General features: G+C 44.3%; 1 protein-coding gene across 3 annotated transcripts in view; it reads right to left on the bottom strand.

The window, feature by feature from the left end:
* PGGHG (protein-glucosylgalactosylhydroxylysine glucosidase) overlaps positions 1–27,085 on the bottom strand; it is a 57,017-nt gene extending 29,932 nt beyond the window's left edge. Inside the window, exons 1-10 of one of the 3 annotated variants that reach the window (XM_073563279.1) lie at positions 26,855–27,085; positions 24,630–24,900; positions 24,048–24,246; positions 21,813–22,242; positions 20,812–20,931; positions 19,277–19,408; positions 18,162–18,273; positions 17,334–17,406; positions 9,335–9,471; positions 6,010–6,143 (exon numbers count right to left, since the gene is read on the bottom strand). In XM_073563279.1, coding sequence (XP_073419380.1) covers positions 6,010–6,143; positions 9,335–9,471; positions 17,334–17,406; positions 18,162–18,273; positions 19,277–19,408; positions 20,812–20,931; positions 21,813–22,242; positions 24,048–24,246; positions 24,630–24,882 — 1,590 coding nt within the window. In that variant the 5' untranslated portion in view covers positions 24,883–24,900; positions 26,855–27,085. Of the gene's footprint in view, positions 1–6,009; positions 6,144–9,334; positions 9,472–17,333; positions 17,407–18,161; positions 18,274–19,276; positions 19,409–20,811; positions 20,932–21,812; positions 22,243–24,047; positions 24,247–24,629; positions 24,901–25,190; positions 25,256–26,854 lie in introns of those variants that run through there. The other 2 variants (XM_073563278.1, XM_073563277.1) reach the window with 2 other exon arrangements.
* Positions 27,086–27,300: the final 215 nt, after the last annotated feature.

The raw sequence follows: 27,300 nt of genomic DNA, 5'->3' as shown, positions 1-27,300 counted from the left end.
GGTCATACTTACCCGTCCTGACTCTGTGTCTTGAGCCCCCAGCTTCTCCCCGTGCTCTCTCTTCCTGCCTTCAGCGGTCACGTGGTGCTGCTCATTAAAACTCATGAATATGCGCATATTCATGAGTTTTAATGAGCGGTATCATATGACCGCTGAAGGCAGGAAGAGAGAGCGTGGAGAAGCTGGGGGCTCAAGACACAGCGTCAGGACGGGTAAGTATAGCGATACTCACCTGTCCTGCGTCCATGGCTGCTTGCTGCTGTCTGTGTCTGTCATCGGTCAGTGACTTCAGACAGCAGTGACTGATGACGTGGCAGATAGCGGGGAGCAGCCATGGACGCAGGACAGGTGAGAATCTGACACCCAGCGACGGAGAGGTGAGTATGTCATTTTTTTATTTTTACATGCTGCAGCAGCAGCAGCACATGGAGAAATAATCTATGGAGCTTCTTATGGGGGCAGCACATGGGGAAATAATCTATGGAGCTTCTTATGGGGGCAGCATATGGGGGAATAATCTATGGAGCTTCTTCTGGGGACACCATATGGGGGAATAATCTATGGAGCATTTCCCACCCCAGACTTATACTCGAGTCAATAAGTTCTCCCAGTTTTTTGTGGCAAAATTAGGGGGGTCGACTTATACTCGAGTATATACTGTACAGGGCCAGTACCTGTGTATAGTGATCAGTACTGTGGTTATATACTATATGAGGTAATAATGGTGATATATGGGGTCCAGTACCTGTGTATAGTGATCAGTACTGTGGTTATATACTATATGAGGTAATAATGGTGATATATGGGGTCCAGTACCTGTGTATAGTGATCAGTGCTGTGTGTATACACTATATGAGGTAATAATGGTGATATAGGGGGTCCAGTACCTGTGTATAGTGATCAGTGCTGTGTGTATATACTATGAGGTAATAATGGTGATATATGGGGTCCAGTACCTGTGTATAGTGATCAGTGCTGTGTGTATATACTATATGAGGTAATAATGGTGACATACGGGGTCCAGTACCTGTGTATAGTGATCAGTGCTGTGTGTATATACTATATGAGGTAATAATGGTGACATACGGGGTCCAGTACCTGTGTATAGTGATCAGTGCTGTGTGTATATACACTATATGAGGTAATAATGGTGATATATGGGGTCCAGTACCCATGTATCGTGATCAGTGCTGTGTGTATATATATGAGATAATAATGGTGATATATAGGGTCCAGTACCTGTGAATAGTGATCAGGCTGTGTGTATATACTATATGAGGTAATAATGGTGATATACAGGGTCCAGTACCTGTGTATAGTGATCAGTGCTGTGTGTATATACTATATGAGGTAATAATGGTGATATAGGGGGTCCAGTACCTGTGTATAGTGATCAGTGCTGTGTGTATATACTATATGAGGTAATAATGGTGACATACGGGGTCCAGTACCTGTGTATAGTGATCAGTGCTGTGTGTATATACTATATGAGGTAATAATGGTGACATACGGGGTCCAGTACCTGTGTATAGTGATCAGTGCTGTGTGTATACACTATATGAGGTAATAATGGTGATATATGGGGTCCAGTACCCATGTATCGTGATTAGTGCTGTGTGTATATATATGAGATAATAATGGTGATATATAGGGTCCAGTACCTGTGAATAGTGATCAGGCTGTGTGTATATACTATATGAGGTAATAATGGTGATATATAGGGTCCATTACCTGTGTATAGTGATCAGTACTGTGTGTATATACTATATGAGGTAATAATGGTGATATATAGGGTCCAGTGCCTGTGTATAGTGATCAGTGCTGTGTGTATACACTATATGAGGTAATAATGGTGATATACAGGGCCAGTACATGTGTATAGTGATCAGTGCTGTGTGTATATACTATATGAGGTAATAATGGTGATATACAGGGCCAGTACATGTGTATAGTGATCAGCACTGTGTGTATATACTATATGAGGTAATAATGGTGATATATGGGGTCCAGTACCTGTGTAGAGTGATCAGTGCTGTGTGTATATATATGAGGTAATAATGGTGATATATAGGGTCCAGTACCTGTGTATAGTGATCAGTGCTGTGTGTATATAATATATGAGGTAATAATGGTGATATATAGGGTCCAGTACCTGTGAATAGTGATCAGGCTGTGTGTATATACTATATGAGGTAATGATGGTGATATATAGGGTCCAGTACCTGTGTATAGTGATCAGTACTGTGTGTATATACTATATGAGGTAGTAATGATGATATATGGGGTCCAATATCTGTGTATAGTGATCAGTACGGTGAGTTTTCCAGGGTGGTTTTCGAGGCGAATGTGTCTCCGCCCATGTGCGCTAACAACATGGGCCATGTGGATGGGGCTTTGCGTGTGGAGTTAGTTTGGCTATGCAGAGTGGGCGTGGCTATGCGGACTCAGCATGACTTGATGCAGACACTCAGCTTTATATATTAAAATGGGACTTAACGCAGCTGTATAAACCTTGACTATTATATTACACTTGACACTTTGAATAAATCACATTATGTAGATTATATTCCATAAAGCAATAAAGTGGTAATCAAAACAATCAAGCTAACAATTCTCAGGCTAAGGCCACAGGAACGAGTCCGTGTCGATGCCAAAAATTGCAGTACCAGATTTTTTTTTATTGTTTAATTAGCAATTACAGTGGGGAAAAAAAGTATTTAGTCAGTCAGCAATAGTGCAAGTTCCACCACTTAAAAAGATGAGAGGCGTCTGTAATTTACATCATAGGTAGACCTCAACTATGGGAGACAAACTGAGAAAAAAAAATCCAGAAAATCACATTGTCTGTTTTTTTTTTCATTTTATTTGCATATTATGGTGGAAAATAAGTATTTGGTCAGAAACAAAATTTAATCTCAATACTTTGTGATATATCCTTTGTTGGCAATGACAGAGGTCAAACGTTTTCTGTAAGTCTTCACAAGGTTGCCACACACTGTTGTTGGTATGTTGGCCCATTCCTCCATGCAGATCTCCTCTAGAGCAGTGATGTTTTTGGCTTTTCGCTTGGCAACACGGACTTTCAACTCCCTCCAAAGGTTTTCTATAGGACCTTGAAATGCTTCTTACGAAGCCACTCCTTCGTTGCCCTGGCGGTGTGCTTTGGATCATTGTCATGTTGAAAGACCCAGCCACGTTTCATCTTCAATGCCCTTGCTGATGGAAGGAGGTTTGCACTCAAAATCTCACGATACATGGCCCCATTCATTCTTTCATGTACCCGGATCAGTCGTCCTGGCCCCTTTGCAGAGAAACAGCCCCAAAGCATGATGTTTCCACCACCATGCTTTACAGTAGGTATGGTGTTTGATGGATGCAACTCAGTATTCTTTTTCCTCCAAACATGACAAGTTGTGTTTCTACCAAACAGTTCCAGTTTGGTTTCATCAGACCATAGGACATTCTCCCAAAACTCCTCTGGATCATCCAAATGCTCTCTAGCAAACTTCAGACGGGCCCGGACATGTACAGGCTTAAGCAGTGGGACACGTCTGGCACTGCAGGATCTGAGTCCATGGTGGCGTAGTGTGTTACTTATGGTAGGCCTTGTTACATTGGTCCCAGCTCTCTGCAGTTCATTCACTAGGTCCCCCCGCGTGGTTCTGGGATTTTTGCTCACCGTTCTTGTGATCATTCTGACCCCACGGGGTGGGATTTTGCGTGGAGCACCAGATCGAGGGAGATTATCAGTGGTCTTGTATGTCTTCCATTTTCTAATTATTGCTCCCACAGTTGATTTCTTCACTCCAAGCTGGTTGGCTATTGCAGATTCAGTCTTCCCAGCCTGGTGCAGGGCTACAATTTTGTTTCTGGTGTCCTTTGACAGCTCTTTGGTCTTCACCATAGTGGAGTTTGGAGTCAGACTGTTTGAGGGTGTGCACAGGTGTCTTTTTATACTGATAACAAGTTTAAACAGGTGCCATTACTACAGGTAATGAGTGGAGGAAAGAGGAGACTCTTAAAGAAGTTACAGGTCTGTGAGAGCCAGAAATCTTGATTGCTTGTTTCTGACCAAATACTTATTTTCCACCATAATATGCAAATAAAATGAAAAAAAAACAGACAATGTGATTTTCCGGATTTTTTTTTCTCAGTTTGTCTCCCATAGTTGAGGTCTACCTATGATGTAAATTACAGACGCCTCTCATCTTTTTAAGTGGTGGAACTTGCACTATTGCTGACTGACTAAATACTTTTTTTCCCCACTGTACTTGACCTTTTTATTTTTTTGAGGGGGGGATGATTGGAAGGATAGAGAACTGTCTGCTTCCGAGAAAATAAGCCAAGAAGAATGAGCATATCAGTCCTTTTAACCGCTTCAGGGTTTCCAAACTTGTGACGTAAGGCTGGTTTCACATTTGCGTTTTTTAGCGCTGGAAAAAAACGCATATGTGCGCATGCGTTTTTTCCCCTATATTTAACATGGGTGCACATACCTGCGCGCTTGTAAGCGCATGTATGCGATTTTCATGCGCTGCGTTTTTTTGGGGTGTGCGTTGGTATTTTCCAGACGCAGCATGTTGCATTTTTTGGCCCTGCAAAAAAGCGCATGCGCACATATGCGCACGTTTTGCGCTAAAAATGGCCATTATAGCCTATGGATGCGCATATGTGCGCACTGGCATGCTCATGTATGCGTTTTTTTGCATATGCGTTTTTTTTTTTTAACCATGGAATTTAGGGGTTTGGGTTAGAGTTAGGGTTAGTTAAGGGGGTTTAGGGTCAGGGTTAGGGTTGGGGTTTGGGTCAGGGTTAGGGTTAAGTATGGTTTGGTTAAGGGTTAGGGTCAGGGTTAGGGTCAGGATTAGGGTTAAGTATGGTTTGGTTAAGGGTTAGGGTCAGGGTCAGGGTTAGGGTTAAGTATGGTTTTGTTAAGGGTTAGGGTCAGGGTTAGGGTCAGGATTAGGGTTAAGTATGGTTTGGTTAAGGGTTAGGGTCAGGGTTAGGGTTAGGGTTAAGTATGGTTTGGTTAAGGGTTAGGGTCAGGGTTAGGGTTAGGGTCAGGGTTAGGGTTAGTTAGGGTTTAGGGTTTGGGTTAGGGTTAAGTATGATTTGGTTAAGGGTTAGGGTCAGGGTTAGGGTTAGTAAAGTCATGGTTTGGGTTAGTGTGAGGGGACATCCAATGTTGGAAAAAAACGCAAACGCGGTAAAAAAGCACTAAAAACGCATACAAACGCTTAAAAACGCTGCGTTTTTTTCATGCATGCTCATAAAAATGCTTGAAAAAAACGCAGCAGTTGTATGCTTTTGTATGCGTTTTTTCAATGCGTTTTTTTGCGGGAAAAACGCGCTGCAAAAAAAAGCAAGTGTGAAACTAGCCTAAGACAGAACATGTGCTCAGTGCTATCGTTTTTTTTTGACATTGCGGTGCTTTCCCGGACAGATTCCGGGTGGCAACACTGTGTGCACATACCCCAACTCTCGAATCGAAACAGCCCCGTAGACTATGATGGGTACATATTCAATAGGCAAAAACCATGGACAGAACATATACGAATAATGGACGTCTGATCTTTGTGAGCAGTACGTGCTACTGATAATATTCATATTGTATGGGGACAGAAATATATTTAATGTTAGCAAAAAAAGAAGAAGGACTTAAAGAATCAAAAATCAACCAGTAATACAGTTGATTAGTGCACGTTGCCAGCAAAAATCTACCCATGTAGACTAATCTTAAGGGATTTGTACAAATATTGAAAGTTGTCCGCTATCCAATAAATAGAGAATAACTTTCGGATTGCTAGAGCACCCAAAAGTCAAGAGAACGGCGCCTGTCTGAATGGACAGGAGATAAGATCCAATATTGGTACAAACCCTTTAAGAGCGCCATCGCTGTGTTCTTTCACTCATTTTCATCCACGGTCTCCCAATCATTATCTGAAGTTTTGCAATAAACCAATCCTACAAGCTACCCACTTGTTAATGCTGTATATGTACAGTATTTACCCAAGTCATGGCAGGTCCATCAGGGTCTGTAACGGCCTCGTAGATCTGAAGATCATTTCTGCGACGTTCTGGAGACATTGCAAACATCAGAGGATAGCCAAGCAACACCACGTCTGCCTGTTTAACCTGATCACCTGTTTAGATTTAGAGCTGATGGTGAGGATAGGGAATCACAAAAAATGCTAAACAATCATATCCCCTAAATCATCTGTGTCTACAAGATGTAGCTCCAGCTTTATGTAAGAAAGTCATGTCAAATATTAAAAGGAACAGCCGATACATGCTGCCCGGACCATGAGCCATGTATCAGACCCTGGCTCTATTATTAACAGCCAGCAGGTGACCTTGCCGCTCGGGTAAGTAGTTCAAGAACCTATAGGGCGATACCTATGACTCAAACGCCGCGGGGCCAACCGGAGACTAGTCATTCGAGTGGCTCAGTCCCCGAATAGGGAGAGACCTGTCACTCAAAGGCTAATCCAGGGATCAGAGAGAAATCAGATCCTTGTACATGTCCCCCTAGATGTCACAGTCAATATCAAAGGCAGCATCTAAGGTATGTACAGTGGGAATGGTCTCCGCCTGCCAGGCCATCAGCACCCTGCAACTCAATTACTGGGTGCTTTTGGATTCACCAAGAAAGTCAGGCGCTAAACAAAGGTCCCCAAGTCAGACATAGGTAGAGTATCTGTGTGTCAGACCCTGCCAGAAACATGACTTAAAAGGGCTGCCAAGTTTAAGAAGTAAAGTCTGCAGTCACTCTACGCGACTACAAAATAAAACTAAACAATAAAATGGGGCCCGCACACCTTTAGCACTAAATGTATAGATTTTTTATTATGCGCTGCTTATATAGCACCATCATATTCCACAGCGCTTTACAAACAACACTGTCTACAGCGGAACTCACAATTTACATTCACTATCAGTTTGTTTTTGGAGTATGGGACGAAACCAGAGAACCTGGAGGAAATCCACACAAACAAGGGGGGGAACATACTAACTCCTTGCAGATGTTGTCCTTGGTGGATTTGAACCCAGGACCCCAGTGCTGCAAAGCAACAGTGCTAACCACTGAGCCACGGTACTGCCCATAACATGTACAGGTGAACAAATACACTATGGAGCCAATATACGTACATATACTGTACAATGCATCAGCACACTGCGACTAATGACTACATTAACTCCAATATTGCTGTAAGTGTTAAAACGTAAAAGGTACTTAGTTATCGTTTTTTGATCGATTAGCACAAAAGCCATCTAACCAAGTCAAGGTGACCTTTTTAATGTGGATGGCCTCTAATCACTATATCTCCTACCTCTCCATGTGTCATACCAGCCTCATTTGAATTAGGACATGAAAGAAAGCCATTAATAGCTTGCAATTATATCTTGTCTGGGAAGGATGTGTAGATAGGTATGCTGAGCCCTGGAGGGGGCCATACACCCCAACATATACGCTTCGTGGCCAATATACAAACATACAGTACACCATATATACACAATTCATCAGCATAATGCGAATAAGGAATTTTAACATTCACAGCAATATTGGAGTTCATGTATTCATTAGTCGCAGTGTGCCGACACCATGTATATACAGTATATGGCCACATTTGTGCACCCGTGCATTAGTTTAATACTGAAAACATGTGGGTCCTATTTTTTGAGGTGGAGGTGGGGGGGGTTCATTGTGAGCTGTGTGCCTAGTTTTCTTTAACTCCCCATTCAGACGAGGTTTGTTAGGACCATAAGACGCTGAATTTTTTGAGCCGCAAAAGTATACAGCGTCAAAAACTCATGGTGGGAGCTTAACCCCTTAATGACCGCCGATACGCCTTTTAACGGCAGTAGTTAAGGTTACTTAAACCACAGCGCCGTTAATTAATGGCACTGTGGAAAAAGTGTATAGCGTCCGCCAGAGTCGGATTTTGTCTGGGGTCCCGGAGGTAGCCGAGACCCCAGAGAACATGATTTGGGTCGCTTTTGCGATCACCGTTATTAAAGGGGTTGTCCGGGCTTTTCACATAATCTCCATGCATATCTGGGCTGCTGAATTATGACAATAAGTAATTTACTTTATGTCACCAGTTTGCAGGGTTTTCTAGATATTCTGAACAGAACGTCCAAGGGGGGGGTGTTATGGCATTGAAATGAGAACTGGTCTCTTCCTCCTACTCTACTAAAAACATGCCGTCCATAGCAACAACCCCACCCTCCATAGCTACAGGCCCTCCCCATCCACATAAAGAAGCCCTCCTCACACAGTAACAAATCCTCCCCGCCGCTCCATCCCCCCCCCTCCCTGCTGCTCCATTCCCCCCCACCACGCCGGTCCGTCTCACCCGGTCTTCGCATTGCCGGTGAAAGCTGCAGCAGGGAAGGAGCGGGTCATGTGACAGGCGGGCTGAAGTGACATGCACAGAGCCTGTCACATGACAGTTTCCAAAATGGGGTCACTTGTTGGAGGTTTCCACTGTTTAGGCACATCAGGGGCTCTCCAAATGCAACATGGTGTCCGATCTCAATTACAGCCAATTCTGCATTGAAAAAGTCAAACAGCGCTCCTTCCGTTCCAAGCCATGCCGTTCGCACAAACAGTGGTTTACTCTCACATATTGGGTATCGGCGTATTCAGGAGAAATTGCACAAAGTTAGTGGTTTTCCTTTTCTCTTTTTACACTTGTAAAATTTGTTTTTCTTTTAAAAAAAGTCAAAAGTTAATGTTTTCCTTCCACATTGCTTAATTTCCTGTGAAGCACGTAAAGTGTTAATAAACTTCTTGAATGTGGTTTTGAGCAGCTTGAGGGGTGCAGTTTTTAGAATGGTGTCACTTTTGTGTATTTTCTGTCATATTGACCTCCCAAAGTGACTTCAAATGTCATGTGGTCCCTAAAAAAAATGGTTTTGCAAATTTGGTTGTAAAAATGAGAAATCGCTGGTTATCTGTTAACTCTTAACTTACTAACAAAAAAAAAATTTGGTTCCAAAATTGTGCTGATGTAAGTAGACATGTGGGAAATTTTATTAAGTATTTTTGAAAATTGCAAAATTTTAAAAATTTACCATATTTCCGTTTTTTTCATAAATAAATGCAAATCATATCAACATTTTACCACCAACATGAAGTAAAATATGTCACGAAAAAACAGTCTTAGAATCAGCGGGATCCGTTAAAGCGCTCCAGAGTTATAACCTCATAAAGTGACAGTAGTCAGAATTGTAAAAATTCGACCGGTCATTAACCTGCAAATTGGCTCCGTCACTAAGGGGTTAATCTATACAGTCACGAAAACATTTTACTCTAGAAATTCATAGATACCTAGTTTGTAGCCATCATATTCCGGATGGTAATTATTTTTGTGATCAAACGGGACTTTAATTCTGTATGCTACTTTGCTCCATATTTCTGGGATGGGTTGTTGTAAATCCTTTGTGAGGTCCATAGCAAAGGTTAGGCTGCACAAGGAAAAAGTAAGGTTAATATCCAGAAATGATCATCTTGTGCTTACACATACAACCTATAGACCTGGGGTCCCCAACCTGTAGCTCGGGAGCCACATGTGGCTCGCGATCCCATGAATTGTGGCTCGCGGCTGTCTGCCAGCTTGGTGTATTAGGTCCAGGTCTAGCAAACAGGTATGAAGAGAACATCTCAAAATGGTGAATTTTGTGAGTAGCCCTACACAGAAGTGCAGATGTGGATGCACATATACTGGTCTTTGGGGTGTAGAGATGTTTTAGGTATGGTACACTGGAGGATGGTCCTACCTGTTAGAGGAGGTGCTCAAAGCTGAATGTAACAATGTGCTGGGAGTCCTTGATGGAGAATACTGAATGTGGTTATTGTGGGAACCCCTGAATCTCAGTGTACTGCTTTGGAGGGATTTCTGTGGAAAAGCTTTGGTTATCATTATACCTGTAATGGGGGCTTTGGTTGACACTACTTTGAAGGGGGCAGAAGCTGGATGTGGCTCGCAACCCTCTCTCAGTGCTGAATGTGGCTCGTGACCCTCTCACTAAGCTGAATGTGGCTCTCGAGGTCAGAAAGGTTGGGGACCACTGCTATAGAATTACAGAAAAATCAGCCACTACATACAAGGATGTTCACATACAAATTATTCAAATTATTACTATGGAACTAAGAAACAGGGATTTTTGTGTGTCCTCACCGTGAAATCCTTTTCTTTGAGCCAATCATTGGGGGACACAGGACCATGGGTGTTATGCTGCTGCCACTAGGAGGACACTAAGTGAACATAGAAGAAATTAATTGCTCATCTGCAGTATACACCCTCCTACCAGCTCTCAGTGAACCAGTTCAGTGACAAAGCAGTAGCAGCTCACAAGTATGAAACAGAAGGCTAATATACCAAACAATGTACCCAAAAAACCAGGCCATAAGGCCAACAGGGTGGGTGCTGTGTCCCCCATTGATTGGCTGGGAGAAAAGGATTTTACTGTGAGTACACACAAAACTCCGTTTCTCCTTCGCCTCATTGGGGGGGGGGGGGGGGACAGGTCCATGGGACGTCCTAAAGCAGTCCCTGGGTGGGAAACAGCACGACAGCTGAGACCTCATGTACTAGCAGGCTACATTTGCTCTGCAGATGCGATTACTGCTGATTGCAGAATCCGTCTGCCAATGGCGGCATCTGCAGAAGCCTGAGCATGAATATTGTAGTGTTTCACAAACCTGTGCAAGCTGGACGAAGTCACAGCCTTGCAGACTTACTGTGCTGACGCCTGGTGCCGGTTGGCCCGGAAGCCCCCACTGACCGAGTGGAGTGTGCCTTAATCCCCGCTGGGATAGGCCTGCCTCTGACACAGTAAGCTTCCTGGATAGCCAAGTGGATCCACCTGGCTATTGTAGCCTTAGAAGCAGGCAGACCCTTTCTGTGTTCCTCCGGAAGCACGAAGAGAGCATCCGTCCTATGGAAAGGAGCTGTCCAGGAGACATACTTCCTAAGTGCTCTCACCAAATCCAATGTGTGGAGAGCCTTTTCAATACAATGGACCAGCGCTGGGCAGAACGAGGGGAGAACGATGTCCTCATTCAGATGGAAGGCGGAAACAATTTTAGGCAAGAAGGACGGAGACATCCTCAGCATCACCTTGTCCTGGTGGAAGGTCAGGAACGGAGGTCTGCAAAACAAGGCAGCCAATTCCGAGACCCGTCTGATTGACGTTACCGCCACTAGAAAGGTTACTTTGCAAGAAAGAAGAGTCAATGACACGTCCTGCAGTGGCTTGAAAGGGGTTTCTTGAAGAACCCCTATGACCAAATTAAGGTCCCAAGACGAACAGCATTTTGTAGGGAGGCACCACATGGGAAACTCCCTGCATGAAGGTCCTCACCTGTGATCTGGTAGCTATCCGGAACCAACGGTCCAGAGAAAGCGGGTTCCTGTCCCAGGATATCAGAAGTGCCTGTTGCAGAGGGCAGAGGTGTAGTTGGGCGAATGGAACCGCCTCCATTGCTGTCACCTTCCTTCCCAGTACCTGCATACCGAATCGCAAGGAGTGAGAACGGGGGATGGAGAGCCTCAGGGCTCCATGCAGCAAGGCCGAGACCTTTTCTGGTGGTACAATCACCAACCCTCGGGAAGTGTCTAGGATCATCCCCAAAAAGGAAATCCTTTGAGCTGGTACCGGGGAAGACTTGTTTAAAGTTTACCAGCCAGCCCAGACGAGAAAGTGTCCACAGTGATGCCCACACACTCTACGAAGGCCTGAAAAGACGGTCCCCTTGATGAGCAGATCATCTAGATACGGTAGGATCACCATGCCTCGAGAGTGGAGAAGGACATGACAGCCGCCATGACCTTGGTGAACACCCTGAGGGCGGTGGCGAGACCGAAGGGCGAGTCAGTGAATTGGAAGTGCTCCTCACGGACGGCAAAGCACAGGAATCTTTGGTGGGAGGGAAAGATTGGGATATGAAGATAAGTGTCCTGGATGTCGATGGACGCGAGAAATTCTCCTTTCTCCACTGAGGTAATGACTGAACGGAGGGACTCCATTCTGAAGTGACGAACCTTGACAAACTTGTTCAACAGTTTTAGGTCCAGAATAGGCTGCACCGTTCTGTCTTTTTTGGAACGACAAACAGGTTTGAGTAAAACCTTTTGAAACTGGAACTATGATTCCTTCTTTGCGGAGTGCATTTATGGCTCGGTAGAATGGGGCTGCTCGTGCTTCTGCCTTGGGGGGTGAGAAAACTATTTTGTATCCTCAGATCTCTGACCCATTGATCATGAACGACTACAAGCCAGGCTTGACGGAACAAGAGCAGACGGCAGCCTACCTTGTTGGTGGCCACAGGATACGGCAACGAGTCATTGCGCAGAGAATCTATAGGATCTGGATCATTAGGATCCAGACTGTCTGGGCCTGCTTTGCCAGGAAGAAGTGGGTTTGTACAAAGCCTGGGAACCTCTGTCTCTACGCAGGGGTACGAGCCGAGCCAGAGGAAGCGGTCAAAGAGGACCAGCTTGTGGTGCCGCGAAAGGGCCGAAACCGAACCTGGTTTTAATTTCGAAAAGGCCGACTGGGCCTTTGTTGGGGGAAGAAATTTGCTCTTTCCTCCCGTAGCGTCAGAGATAAGTTGATCTCCGAATAAGGGCCCGCTCTGGTAAGGCAGAGATGTTAAGGATTTCTTGGGAGCAGAATCCGCTCGGTACTCTCTGAGCCAAAATGCTCTCCTGATGGTGATGGCATTTGCGGCTGCTAGTGTGGCGCAGTTTCAATACAATACACTATAGGAAAAAAAAGCGAAAATAGAGAGTCTTATCCGGGTTAATAAAATATATAAGAAATCCACTCACCTATTGTAGGAGAGATCAGGCATATACGATTAGTAGTCAGCTGCTGCACATCCAAAGGTCAAACAAGTGACCGCTGATATATCAATTCTTATGGAAATAATTTATGGACTTCCATGCACTGCTTGACAAAATACAGGATTCCAATTATGGTGAAAGATTAACCATTTATTTCCAACGCCTTTCGAAGTAAGTACTACTTCTTCCTCAGGGGATGACAAACATGAGCAGATAGCGTTGTCTCAAGACTATATACACTCCATATTTGAAAATTGGCGCAAATAGTCACATGTTCTTTTTCAAGAAGTCAAAGGTCAAACACATAGAATAGCACAATCATTAATCTTTACCTGGGAATAAATGGTTAATCTTTCACCATATTTGGAATCCTGTATTTTGTCAAGCAGCGCATGGAAGTCCATAAATTATTTCCATAAGAATTAGTGTGGCGCAGTTGACTGAATCTAGCGAGGCATGCACCACGTAATCTCCGGCCCGTGCGATCTGGTAGGTCAGACTCACTGCCTCAGAAGGCAGGTTACTGTCGTGACTGATTTTGGCCAGAGCCTCCGCCCAAGCCTCCATGGCTTTAGCCACCCATGCTGCGGTGAAGGATGAAGAGAGTGCTGAGCCAGAGGCTTGAAAAACTGACCGAACAAGACTATCAATCTGTCGGTCCATGGGGTTCTAAATTGAGGAGCCGTCAGACAAAGATAGGAGTTTTAGATGCGAGACATGATATGGGGGGGGTCCACTGAGGGGGACTCGGTCCACTCATTCAGATTAGAAGTGAAGGGATATCGTGTCTCGAGGGGCACTGAAAATCGTTTGTCCGGGTGAGTCCTATGCCTCTGAATAATATCTGTAAACTCGGGGTGGTTAGCAAACACCCTATGAGGACGTTTAGTTCTCTTAAAGGACACTGTGTGATATGGACTAGTTGCAGGGTCCTCATCCACCCTCAGAACCTTACTGACTGCTTCAATGAGTGAATCTATTGACTTCTGGTACTCCTGCGAGTCCGGATCCATGGACATATCAGACTCGTATTCAGGGTCGTGTTCGCTGCGAACCCCTAGTGAGGGGGAGCGGGAAACGGAATTCACGGACGCCGAGGCTCGAGAGGGCCCGGGGGACGCGCTATGGATTCGCTTCCTAGAAGTTTGCATATCCTTCGTTGCAGGACGACCCCTGTCTGAGGTCGGTTCCTGCGTGGCTGGGGAACTTTCCACGCCAGACAAAACAGATTCCCTGGCTTGAGGAGGAATTACGGAAGGATCCTATTGCTTTAGCCAGAGAAGCCATGGATTGTGCTAGGGACGTGGCCCACTCAGGGGGGCTAGGTCCACTAGGGTAGGCCGTAGCGGAGGGCTCCTGTACACATGCAGGGTCGCAGGCCATGCAGAATGTAGTACTGTGGCCCCGGGGCAATATGGTATTACATGTGGTACATGAAGCTAACGCTACCGTGTGTGTTTTCATGGCCTTCTTAGCGGACTGTTTGGGACATATTGGCCCTCTAGAGCTGCTCAGAGGTATAGAGGTTCCTATACTGCACGGAAGGGGTTATGCTCCGTTTGCAGCTTACCCAGGTCCTGTGTCCCCAGGGATGGTGTTCGGCTTCTGTCAATCTCGAAGTGTGTCTGCCAGCGCCCGTCGCGGAAGATCTGCTGTGCTTGCAGGAACAGGTGCCTGTCTGCTGTCAGCGCAGAGAAAATCGCCGCCGGGGTTAACAGTGGCGCTTCTCGTTAGGAACGAGAAGCACCTGAAGACGTGGGTGGGCCAGCCCAGTGGGCGGGGTTACATCCGTAGCGCTTCTCGTCTAGAGCTAGAAGAGCCTGAAATGCATGCGGAGCCACCCCAGTGTGCGGAGTTATGAGGACATGTGGCCTAGTCTGGCCAGAAGCCGGGGACTAAATTTGCGGTGGCGGCGGGGGCACGTGAATGCGGGCATAACGTCGGGACATGCATCCCTTCCCAGGGGTCAGGATCTATTGTCTAAGGAGCCCACCTGCCGTACTTGGCCGCTGGGGGCCAGGACCCCTTCTTGTACTCACTAATGTCGGCACGGATGTAGCAGAGGAGGGAGGTGGAAAAGGGACCATCTGCCTCCCGTCATCATCCGATTTCTCTTAGAGGTGATGTAGTGGGGGCTGCACGGACTCTGCTGGAACTTCTGTGCATCCCGTAGGTTCAATCCCTTGGGATGGAACAGGATCGTCGTTCGGCTGTAGGCCTGGCTCCAGAAGGGGATACGTGGGGCGAAATCCCATGTTTCCGTATGTTGGTGATGTGGGGAGACCGGGGCCCTAGAGGGACCCGTCACCCCTGAAACGAGCCCAGGCATTGTAGTGTTGCAGGAGAGGGTACAGGGAGGTTACACTCCGCGTTCCCGCCTGTTGAAAATTCGGGTAGATCGGGACCTTGAAAGGACCCGTCGCCCTTTTAATCCATGGAAAAAGAAAAAGAAAAATAATAAGAAGAATAAAATAATAAAGTTGGGGGTCTGAATCCCAGACCCAAGTGCCTCCTACAGACACTAAGTAAGAACTAGTTTACTGAGAGCCGGTAGGAGGTGTATACTGCAGAGGAGTTAATTTCTTCTATGTTTACTTAGTGTCCTCCTAGTGGCAGCAGCATAACACCCATGGTCCAGTGTCCCTCAATGAGGCGAAGGAGAAATACAGATTTTACGGGAAGTACCAAAGTACCAAAAATCTACTTTTCCTGACCCAATCTGTGGCCATCAGTTCATTATCAAAGGGGCCATGAGCTGAAGACCTGGGAAGAGAGATTATTTCTGAGTATCTAGTATTTTCCAAATGACGGGACTCAGAATCCACAACCAAGAACCTCTGGTGTGTAGTGGCCGGTAGTGCTGGTGTGCAATGTGAAGTCAAATTGTTCCAGGACCCAACAAAGTTTCCATGAATAAAACAAGGATTAAACCCACTAAAAAAAAAATAAAAAAAAAAACAGTCCAAAAGGAGGATGTTACGCGTATCGAACCCTGGCTCCCGAATTCTTAATCATAACAACTGGGCAAAAATCAGGGCATAAAACAGCCACACAGCTCCGCAAAGCAAAACTATTCATTGTGTGTTTCTTTGTTTTACGTGTTATTTTTTTCTTTTTCTTACACTTGGTGACTCCCACTCTTTTCTAGCAAGTTTTGTTTTGTGACAGAATCAGCCACTGGTAACGATTGTCCCTAATGCTGGTTTTACACTTGCCGTATTTTCAAGGGCCGTTTTTCCAGCCCCAATAGATTTCTATGGGGACGCAAAATCGACCAGCAAAAAAATTAGTAGGAGGGCCGTGCTCTGTATGGCCGTAAAAAAATATTGAGCTTGCTCGATATTTTTCACGGCTTACGGACATGGCCGCAAGGCATTTCAATGGTACCGCAAAAACAACATTTTGTTTTTGCGGTACACCGTTTTTGCGGATCGCCATTTTTTTCCCCTGCTATTTGTTATAACACGGAAAAACGGCGATCCGAGAAGGTTTTTTGCGGCCCGTTTTTGCGGGAGACCACAAAAATCACAGCCATACAGCCCGCAAAAAAGGACCACAAAAACGAGCCGCAAAAAACACAGCAAGTGTAAAACCAGCCTAATACTGGATCTACACAGTCTCAGGTCCTGCACGCTACATAGAGCGTCACCAGGGCTCCCCCTACTGGTATAAAATCCTACAAAGTCATCCTCGCACTCAGTATGATAATGCTGTACAGGGACAGGAGTTTGTTGGAAATACTGAAGCAACCATGCATAGGTGTGAACATAATAAGAAAAAAAACTATATAGTAGTTAAATGTGGATGGTTTTGTAAAGTTAAAGGGGAATTCTCATCTCCAAGATCCTATCCCACTATGTAGTAGGTGTAATAATAATATTAGCAAATACCTCCAATTAGAAATGTAGTATAGTTCTTTTGATTCACTATATCACTTACCCCATGTGCAGGATATTGCAGTGATCGTAACCATGGATACCTAGGCTACTGCAATATCCTGCACATGGGGTAAGTGACATAGTGAATCAGAAGAACTATACTACATTTCTAATTGGAGGAATTTGCTATTATTAGTAGTACTATTACTACATCTACTACATATTGGAATAGGGTCTTGGTGATAGGAATACCCCTTTAAAATCACAGAAAAGAAAAAAAAAAAAATCCACCCTAATTATCATAACAGATAAAATGTAATCTTAGCATATACGGTATATATTCAAGCTCATTGGCAATATTGTGTGCACTAATCCTGTATGACGACACATGAAGTCCACACAGGTTAGTGTTACCGACTTCTTCTATTTGTACTTTGCTGTATGGTGTCGGTATGGATACAATACATTTTAAAGTAAAAAAAAAAAAAAAGTGCATCTTGGTGCAAAATCGGGCGCTGTATTACAGATCAACTCAACATAGATATGTAATATGAAGTGCTAAAGCAAAATTATGAGATAATATAGAATCAAAAAGCATCACCTGATCTGCGCCAGTGCATTTGTATATACAGAGTTATTCACATGACTGTGATATTCATCTGGAGGCATCACCCCTGTAAGGAAAAACATAACATTTACAGTATATATAATACTGTACATTAAAAAGCATTTTGGTCTATCAACGCCACAAAGTTGCCATTTTATTAGTGAGTAAGCCAAATACTCAGTGGTCTGATAAAGGGGTGTCTTCCTAAAGAGGCATATGGGTCAGTGGGGACAACTCTGCATGATAACCGGCTCCCATTCATGCTATGTAGGGCCATCCTTGTATTAAAGGGATGACCAGAAGTGATGAGCGAACGTGCTCGAATATCAGGCTATCTTAGAATAATCGGGTGTTATCGAGTCCTTGTGGCTGCATGTTTTGATGTTGGACAGCTGCAATATATACAGCCGTAGGGACTCGAACATATTATCCGACACGCCCAAGATACTCGAATAACTCCCGACCATGCTCGGATTACACGATATCTGAGCACACACGCTCATCACTAGTAGCCATATTTAAAGTGGCATATTATAGTGACAAGGACACTCTCCTATGACTCCTATGAGTCCAAATAGCATTTGGCTAATAAACACAATCAAAGACTACATCAGCCTCATAGTTAGGAGCCCAATAAATGCCGGAACGATCGCTCTTATCCTGCCTCCCCTGACCTCCGCACAGTGATCGATGGCTGACGGTGAAGGATGTACATACACAGCAGCTTGTCAGTCACTGCGGTCGATAATCTTACATGGCTACTAGAATTTCTTCTTTGTTTCTATTCCTTTACTACATATCCCTAGGAGTGTGTATGTGTACCTGTAATATGATAGCACCCTTCTTCTTCACTCCACACAACTCTGCTACACCAGTAATCAGCGATCGAGCTCACCACGTCCCAGCCGCCACTCAAAGCAAAAAAATCCACATCCTACAATAGAAATAAATCAAACATTTTTTATACAGGCGACGCCTCCACCTAAATTCCCGAAAAACCAGGACTCTGATGGAACAATTCACTATAATGAAGGAGACGAGGTCTATTTGTATGCCATCTGGCCTTCGTTCTAGTGGTGTCCATCTGACACAGAAGCAAAGCAGACTATTGTTTTGTTTTTTTCTTGGGTTTTGTCTGTGGCCACAGTGTGAACGCGCTCTTACACTTTGCATGTATATCAGCTTATAGTGCGGCTCATTCCTTTGGTTTTACTATAATTTTGCATCAACCTTTAAAAAAAAAAAAAAAGAAAAACGAAAAGCAGACATGCCATCAGAAAGGGGGCTGAACACAGTCCAAAGTGACTCTTGCCTGCCCGATTATAGCAAATTGCCCCATCATAGATTCCATCTGAGTGCCATTTTTCAGGGATTTAAAACGAAAATATGAAGCAGTTCTCAGCGAAGAGCACAGTATGAACGCGAACCTAGCGTTAGAGCCTCAGGGCGGTCCCACGTTGGCGTCTCAGTAAGGGTATGTGCATCGGGGGCACACACGCAGTCAAATCTCGGCCCAGTCTTGGATATTAGTGTAGCAGCTTTGTGGATCACATTTTAAGAAATGTCATAGACACCATGCAGAGAATATCTCTGTAGGAGATTTGTAAATGAAATGTCCAGTGGGCAAGAACCACATTTATGTACATAAGAGGAGATTCTCTAATACCCCAAAAACATCTGAACATGAAATGAAGCCATGTCCAAAGTTCACCTTCTGTTCTATGTTCTGCCGTGATTGCCAAATCACTGCATTCTTATTTTCTTTACATTTCACACAACGTCCCAGCTTATTTGGGAAGTATTTCTTCCATCTTAACACGGGTGAATCTTTTTGTCCACTTTATCCTATAGTCAGCGCCTAATAAATGTGTTAATACAATAACTACCTGCCAAGTAAATGATAGCACAACGCGTAAAATCAAAAGTCGGATTGATACCTTGGTCATGTAATAGTATTGTCTGAACATCATCAGAACATCTCCATTAATGTGAATTTCCTGATCTCCATATATTTTCTCTGGACAAACTTCATATCCTGTTAATGCGCTTTCCCAGGGGAATTTTGCACCCTAAATGATGAAGAGAAATTTAGAATACTGTGATAATATCCGGTCTGACTTGTTACCAAGACATATGTAACCCGTTTCGCTCTGGGCCAATTCTCGATTTTACGTATTCATTTTTTCCTCTGCTTATTTGAAGAGATTTTTTTATATATATTTTTACCTCAACAACATAAAAATGTTCTTTTTCGCAGGACAAAATGTAGTTCAGAATGACACTAGTCACTACTATATAAGGTACTCACAAAAAGTGAAAAAAAATCCAAGAGAGTTGAAATGGTGAAAAAAAAATTAAAATTCAGGGCAGAGTATTTAAAAAGGTTGTCCACTACTTTTTCATTGATAACCTATCCTTAGGCTAGGTCATCAAAGTCTGATCGGTCGGGGTCCGACACGCAGCACCCCCGATCAGCTGCACTTTGTCGGCGGCCACCGGCTGAAACTGATTGATTGCAGATCTACTCCGTCCGTGGCCGGTTACAGCTCTTCAGCGGGGGTGCCAGGTGTAGGACCCCAGCCGATCAGACATTGATGACCTATCCTAAGGATAGATCATCAATAAAAAAGTAGTGCACAACCTCTTTAAGTGACAGATCTCATAAGCAGCCTAGCTACCTACTTGAACAATGTGTAAAAACTGTTCTAAAATAAAGGTAAATGCAAACTACTTATTAGGACACAAAACATTATATAGAGGAGGAGAGGCTCATTGCTTCAGACCTATCCGTAGGGCAAAGAGGAGATCTTCGCTCAATCATAACATGATCACCCATTTATTTGAATAGGAACCAAAAATACTACAATTACTTATGGCCACCAGCAGCACCCCTTACCAGAACTGACTGGAGATTTCAGCAGCCAGTCTCTCACTGCTGAGCTGGCTTTCTTTTCCAAATGAGTTGTCTATTTTGTAAGATCCCTTTAAACAAAACTACATAAAGGCGTTATCCATTGAAAACAAGTAATCACCTATCCACACTGATCGACGGTGGTGGTGGGGTGGTCTAACTGCTGGGACCTGCATTGATCATCAGAATGGGGAGTTCACTACAAAATGGAGTGACAGGTCAGATGGCTGACAGCTGCTATTTTCATTCCCTATGGGGCTGCTGGAAAAAGTTCATAGGACCACCTGGCAACCCCATAGGGCATACAGGTTGAGCATCTGTGGGACCATTCTAATAGAGCTTAGAATGGAGCAGCAGTGCGCATACTCGAACTGCACTCCATTCCTTATAGAGCTCCCGTGTGCTGCTCCCCACTATTGATCAGTGATGGGTCCTGCAGTCAGAACCGTACCGATCAACTAGAATAGATGATCATTTGCTTTCAATAGAAATCTCCTTTAACTCTATACTAATCCTAGAAGACCTTTCTTCTGCAGACAACACACAGGTCAGATGACTTACTTTATATCCTTGCTCCTCAGCATTGTGCAGGGCTCCCTCAAGTGTTCTAATCCGGTATTTAAGAATATGACGAGCCATCTCAGGGTAAAACAGCAGAATATTTGGATATATCCATGTGTCCTTCAATAATGGAGACACAAATCATTACAATATTAGTCAAATAAAGCATACTTCAAAATTACAGTATTTTTAATATCAGACAAGGCACATAATGCCCGGTATATTTTCACTAGCTTAATCGTTCCCGCTAAAAACAAGATCGAGCCAAACATACTGTATAGTTACAAGTTACAAGCCAGCCATACATGTGCTATAACTGAAAACCTAAGAAGAGCCACCTCTCCTGACTACCATGATCTCTCAGCCTGGCCGATGGCCCATGCGTTTTCAATGGGCAGACAGAAAAAAAAAAAAAAAAAATCATCTGCCCGATACCTCCCATTGAGATCACAAAATAAGTGGTTTGGGGGTCGATAGTTTCCAAGTTGACATCTTTTGTAAAACTACAAATCCCATCAATCCCTGTGAAGTGTACATACACAACAGATTGGAGACAACTGTGTAGATGTAGAGTAGTGATGGAGAATGTAATAAGCTTTTCGTAGGACTCGTCCTGTAGGTAATATCCATGAATACGGGGATTTCTTCCCGAATAGTCTTCAAATTACACTTTACAATTCCAACTGTATATGAGGCTAATAATAAAACATTTCATACTTGACATGTGGTGCATCTACAGTACTTTTATTCATTCTAATTCTAAAAAAAATTACACCTCTATACAATATAAGGGGGCATTCAGACATCCATGCACATTGGTCCGAGATCGGAGCGCTAATGTATGAACAGCTTCATGTATTTCTATAAGGCTGCCATGCTCGGTCAGGAAATTCATGGCCGGTCCGTGCATAGCGGTCCAATCTCGGACATCTGTATGCGCCCTAAGTGTGACACATAAGAGAACATCACGGCTGGAAGTGAACTCTAGCATTCATACGTACTTGGTCCCAAAAAACATGACCCCAATAATCTTCATTTTGCTGACCATTGGACAGACCCCCAGGACTGATGCCATTGAAGTGTTCTTCAGATCCCAGAGGTGGTAAGGAGCTTAGTAAATAATAAAGACATCCAATGACAGCCTGTTGAAGAAGCAGGGGGCCTTCCACCGCGATCCGGCTCCCCTCCCATAGCGTCGTCCATGCTTTTGCATGCGAAGAGAAAAGCCGTCCTTCATCAGCTAAAGAAAGGCCTTGATCAAATCTTTTTTTCACGTCTTTTTCAGTTTCTGAAACAGCTGTGAGGAACACCCATGTTTTTTCCTGCTCGGAGGATAGGGTCAGACACTGGGGTACTGAAGTGTAGACCATGTGAACCATCTTCAGGGGGCAGGAGGGAACCTCGGGAGTTAGGGTGCTTCCATAAATGTACCTAAAAAGACAAAGTGTGACGATAATTGCTACAGATATCGTGTTATGAAGAAAATAAGTCTGTTCAAATCAGGTTTGTGTCTTTAGTAAGAGGAAGACACCAGGAGTATATGGTAACACAAACTTCAGACGACAGCCTTTAACATGAGCCACTGTATAGGCATGCATTGCCCTTAGGCTCATATGGTAGAAAATTGTACATTGTGCAGTCAATATTCTTCTGTACAATGCCTACGTAAAGGAATTCGCTATTGATGCCTATAGTACCTGCCCTGCAGATGGTAGAAGGACACCGTTTTTAGCATCCGCAGGGCAATAGGCACCCTAAGGGTACCGTTACACTAAGCGATGCACCAGTGATCCCGACAACGATATGGATCGTTGGTGCATCGCTAAGTGGTTGCTAGTGAGCTGCTACACAGGCAGATCTCACCAGCGACATAGCAGCGGTCGGGGGTCGCTACTTACCTGTCAGACGCGGCAATCCTGACGTCCTCCTGCCCGCGTCCACGTGTCGCTCATCTGCGCCACAGGAAGCCCAGCAGGAAGCACCCGACGTGAAATGGTCCAGGACGTTCTCGCGCGATCTGCGATAGCCAGCGGGGAAGCCGGTCGGAGGTAAGTATCACATGTAGCGATATCGCTAGCAATATCGCTGCTACGTCACAAAACCAGTGACGTTACAGCGATATTGCTAGCAATATCTCTATGTGTAACGGGACCTTAAGATTAAGGTTGACTTGTTTGATACAAACCCATGCTGGCTCTGGTTAATTACTGTATTCTTATCCAAGTACTTACATACATGCTGTTTAATATTTTGTCCAAAGATATTACCTGGTATAGAAGTAAGGCTCACTGGCTCAATCTGCTTTCCTTTTTTGAAGATAGGGACGACATTTGCCCTTCTCCAATTAGCCAGGATTTTCTAGGATTCTGGCTAGTGATTTTGCAATTTCCTCTGCTAACTCGTTCAGTACCCTAGGATGTAATTCACCTGGACCAGGAGATTTATATTCATTTAAATTAGCTAAGTGTTACCTCGCCATCTCTCTGTTTATAGATAGGAATAAAATAATCCACTCTTCGATAGCACTGGGAAGATAATTGATGTTACAATTGCTTTCTTACAGAACACAGAAGCAAAATACCTGTCTGCTATGAAGCCAAGTCATGGGTTGGGATTTATAGGCGTAGTAAATGGTAGACACTGAGGTCTTCAGTACAGCCTCAGCTGCCATCACAATCTATGGCATCCTGAGACCACTTTGCAAGACGGGGATGGAGAAATCAATGGGAGTCAGAAGGGACAACCTCACCCTGATTTTAAGCTCATAGATGCCACTATCAAGATTGATAGCAACATCTTACAAGTTGCTGGCTACATACAGTGATCTCAGCACCTGAGCCCACTTCATTCAGCAAGTGTCCATACTGACCATAACTATCACCGGGGGGGGGGGGGTTACTCGGGAGTGGAAATCCCTTAGCTAATACACAAGAGTCAGCCCGATGCAAGAGGTAATTTTGTTGGGACTGAGAGTAGTCACGGAGGAGGTCATAGTGACAAACGTCAATAAAATCTGAAGATTGACTGAAGAGAGACCTACTACAATATAGTATCTAACATTACTTACCTGCCCAGATAATGCTGCATATACAGGCTACAATGTATTCATATAGTATAGTAGCATGATTCTGAACAATCTCCCTGCCCAGCTGGAGAGACCTTTTAGGACTATAAATCCTTTTTAGAAAGCCTCATAAATAAGTAACCAAATGAATAGGTTCTGTATTAATACTCACTTAGCATTACAGTAGTCGGGGCCTCCCCGGAGATCTAGGTCTTGGCTCTCCGCCTTAAAATTGACTTCAAGATTGACATTAACAGGGCTGAAACCTTTTAAGGTTATCATATTGACCAAGAGATGTCTGTGCGAACGATGAGCAAAGAGCTGCTGTGTAGCTGTAAATGTGGAGCACTGGATGGCATGGCTAAATGTTCCTGAAAGAACAGAAAACAATGATGAATGACAAAAACAGCAGAAAAAAGAAACTAACGCATGCACAAAATGTTACTGCTGGAAATCAGGAAAGATATACATCTTTGTACCCTGTTAGCCAGTAGATAGAAGAATATTTAGAATTGAGAATCCTCCGTGGTAGCAACCACTGAGGACTGCTGGAAACACAAATGCAATTTTTTTTTATTTAAAATGTACAAAGTGGGATATTTTTCTCCTTTGCATCCACTCCTGTCTTTGATCAAAAACTGCAGGTGCGATGCCAGCTAAATCTGGCAGAGAAATCATCAAAAACAAAACGCTCTTTTAGGGAATTGTACGTTACTCAACTCAATTATTACCAAAAAATGCTTCCAACACTTACCTGTTTTTACATCTAGAGAGAACCTTTCATCTATAAGTTCTTCCTTCTTTATACAGAGGCGGACATGGAGAGGGCTGGGAACATTTGCTCTGTGACAGTCACCTACCGAACCGTTGTAGATGCCATTTACATGCAAGACCTCTCCGTAGACCCTTGTGCCCAGATACCCGTTTGCCATTGTTGCCATGAGTCGGGAGTCTGAAGGTAAAGATTTGGTTGAGAATATCCAGGGGTCATCGTCTACGGCCGACATTTCTTTATTATTTATGAGCTGCAAATAAGAACAAAGGAATATCGGTGTCACAAAGAAAACATCGTAACTTAGAAAAGGGCATGATACCACTGAGGTTAGAGATTGGTTTTAGATATCACGTGAGGTCTAAGGGTGGTGACCAGCGACGTACCGCTAATAGCGGCAGACCACTTGGGTGCTATGGGGCCTGCGGGTCTGGTGCCGGTGCTGGACCCTTCCCAGCCCGACTTTCTATTGCATTCGCATCACGGATGCAGTTACAAGTGAAAGCAATGATGGAAGAGGGCGCCATCATCTGAAGCACCCACCTCCATCATTCTCCTTGGCGTCTGACTTCTCAGTGTAGCTGGCACGATAATGTCATCGCACCCGCTGTGCACATGCTGCAGAGACTGGAGTAGAGAGGGAACGAAGAGAGATATTTTTTTAACCAATGAGTACTTTGTGGAGGACATCATACTATATAGAAGGCTATGTGGGGGTCTTTCATACAATTTTGAGGGCTATATTGGGGCCATCATACTATTTGGGAGGGTTTACGGGGGCTAACAAGTGCCATTATAGTGTATGCAGGCTATTATATATTGTGTGGGTGCCACTCTACTGAATGGAGGGCCTTCATACTGTATGGAGGGGCATGTGGGGGCCATCATACTGTGTTGGGGTCACTGTGGAGGCATCATTCTTTGAGGGGTGTACTGTGCATGTGAATTGTACTGTGCTGGAATTTGCTTTGGGAGTATTTTACTGTGTTTGTGGGGGCATATTGTTGGCATCATACTTTGTGGGGGCCATGAAAGTATCTTCCACAATGGCAATATTACTTTGTAAGGGCTTCAAAGTTGTGGGGTATGCAGCCTCTGTGAACCTGCTGAATATTTAAAAAAAAAATAAAAAATTTGTGTGTGCGTATGGGGGGGGTCAATTAAGACTGTCACGGAGCCCCACAATTTCTATGTGCATCCCTTTCCGTAACATCTGCAGCCAATGTTAAAGAGATTCAATCACACCCAAAATGTATAATAATAAATCTATCCCCTCTAAAAAAAAAAAAAAAAAGCTTACCTTAAATTCAGATGCAAATAAATGCGCACCTCTTCAATTTGCATTTAGGGGACTTCCCCTACTTAATTTAAAAAGGAGTTCCCCACTACTAGACAACCCCTGCTTAAAGGGAAAGCCTTTCAGCAAATGTTTAAGGCAGCCAGATGGAGCAATGCTGGCAGAGCGTTCGCCGCCACTCATTAATTTGACCAGTGGACTTTGCCATGCCCCCCTGTTGCTCCAACTTTGTCGAAACTAGGGAAAAAATTATGCAAACACAACAAAAAAGTTTTATTTTTAGTTTCTTTTTAAGCACACATTTGCACAAAAAAAAAATACAACTGTCGAAGCTTTTTTTCCCCCAGAAATATGGCGAAAAAGCTTTGACGAATCGCCCCCGCCCCCTATCTGAAATTATAAATTGCATTTTCTAAAGTGACAGTGTCCATTTAATCAATTCATTGCTCTATAGAAGATAAACACAGCGGCCATCTCCGTGCCAGCGACTCTGTTCCTGGTGAGTGGCGTGACATTGATGTGTCATGTGGGCGCTGCAGACAGTCAGCGGCCGGTCGGCAGCACTCGTGTGACGCAATAAGGTCACGTCTCCCACCAGGAACAGCGGCGCCAACATCGCTGGCAGGACACAAGTTTTTCGGCATAAGGAGTTATCCAAGTAGTGGAAAAACCCTTTAAATTTTGGTGCAAAAAAAAAAAAAAAAGGTGAAAAAAAACCCTAAAACAATGATAAATTTGTTACAAGCACTGATGATGAGGAGATGTCAAAAATGTCGCCCACTGCGCCTAAATATTGGAGCAGATTGCCTGCATCCAAAAGAGCATTAGGGGATGTGGAGGTTACGTGGAAGGGTGCAGCCCGAAAAATGGGAGCACAAGATCCAGGAAAGGCATGCCTGAAAGTTGGCACCTGGAGAGGAGCGGTCGTGAGGCAGCAGTCAGGAATTCCACGCGGGACGTTACCTCTGTGTACACGGGCTTCCTGCAGGTACACTATGTCAGTGCCGCCCTCTGCTCTCCCCGTATGAATCTCACGAGAACCGGAAGATAACTTTTTTTCCTAGGGAAGCAGAGCCGTGACGCGTTCCGCCCCGCGGAGAGTACACCGTCCGGCTGCACCGCTGTACTCAGGGAGTACAGCTTTCTCCTCTTCTGCCTGATTACAACCAATCAGGTTGCGGCTTTCACTTCAAAAACGTCTTCTACACCATGTAAGCTGTTATCTGATTGGTTGCTATGTGCCATGGCTCTAGCGTCCCTTAGCAACACTTTTAATAAATGGCTCCTGACCTCTTTCAGATGTTTTATGTATGGAAGGAACAAAAAGTGACAAAATCATGAGAGGGAAAGCTGGAC

The sequence above is a fragment of the Dendrobates tinctorius genome, unplaced genomic scaffold (assembly GCF_039654945.1).
Source record: "Dendrobates tinctorius isolate UK_male_01 unplaced genomic scaffold, ASM3965494v1 ptg000384l, whole genome shotgun sequence".
Classification (NCBI taxonomy): Eukaryota; Metazoa; Chordata; class Amphibia; order Anura; family Dendrobatidae; genus Dendrobates; species Dendrobates tinctorius.
Note: the sequence above shows the minus strand (reverse complement) of the source record. Positions and strands in the feature narration are given on the sequence as shown.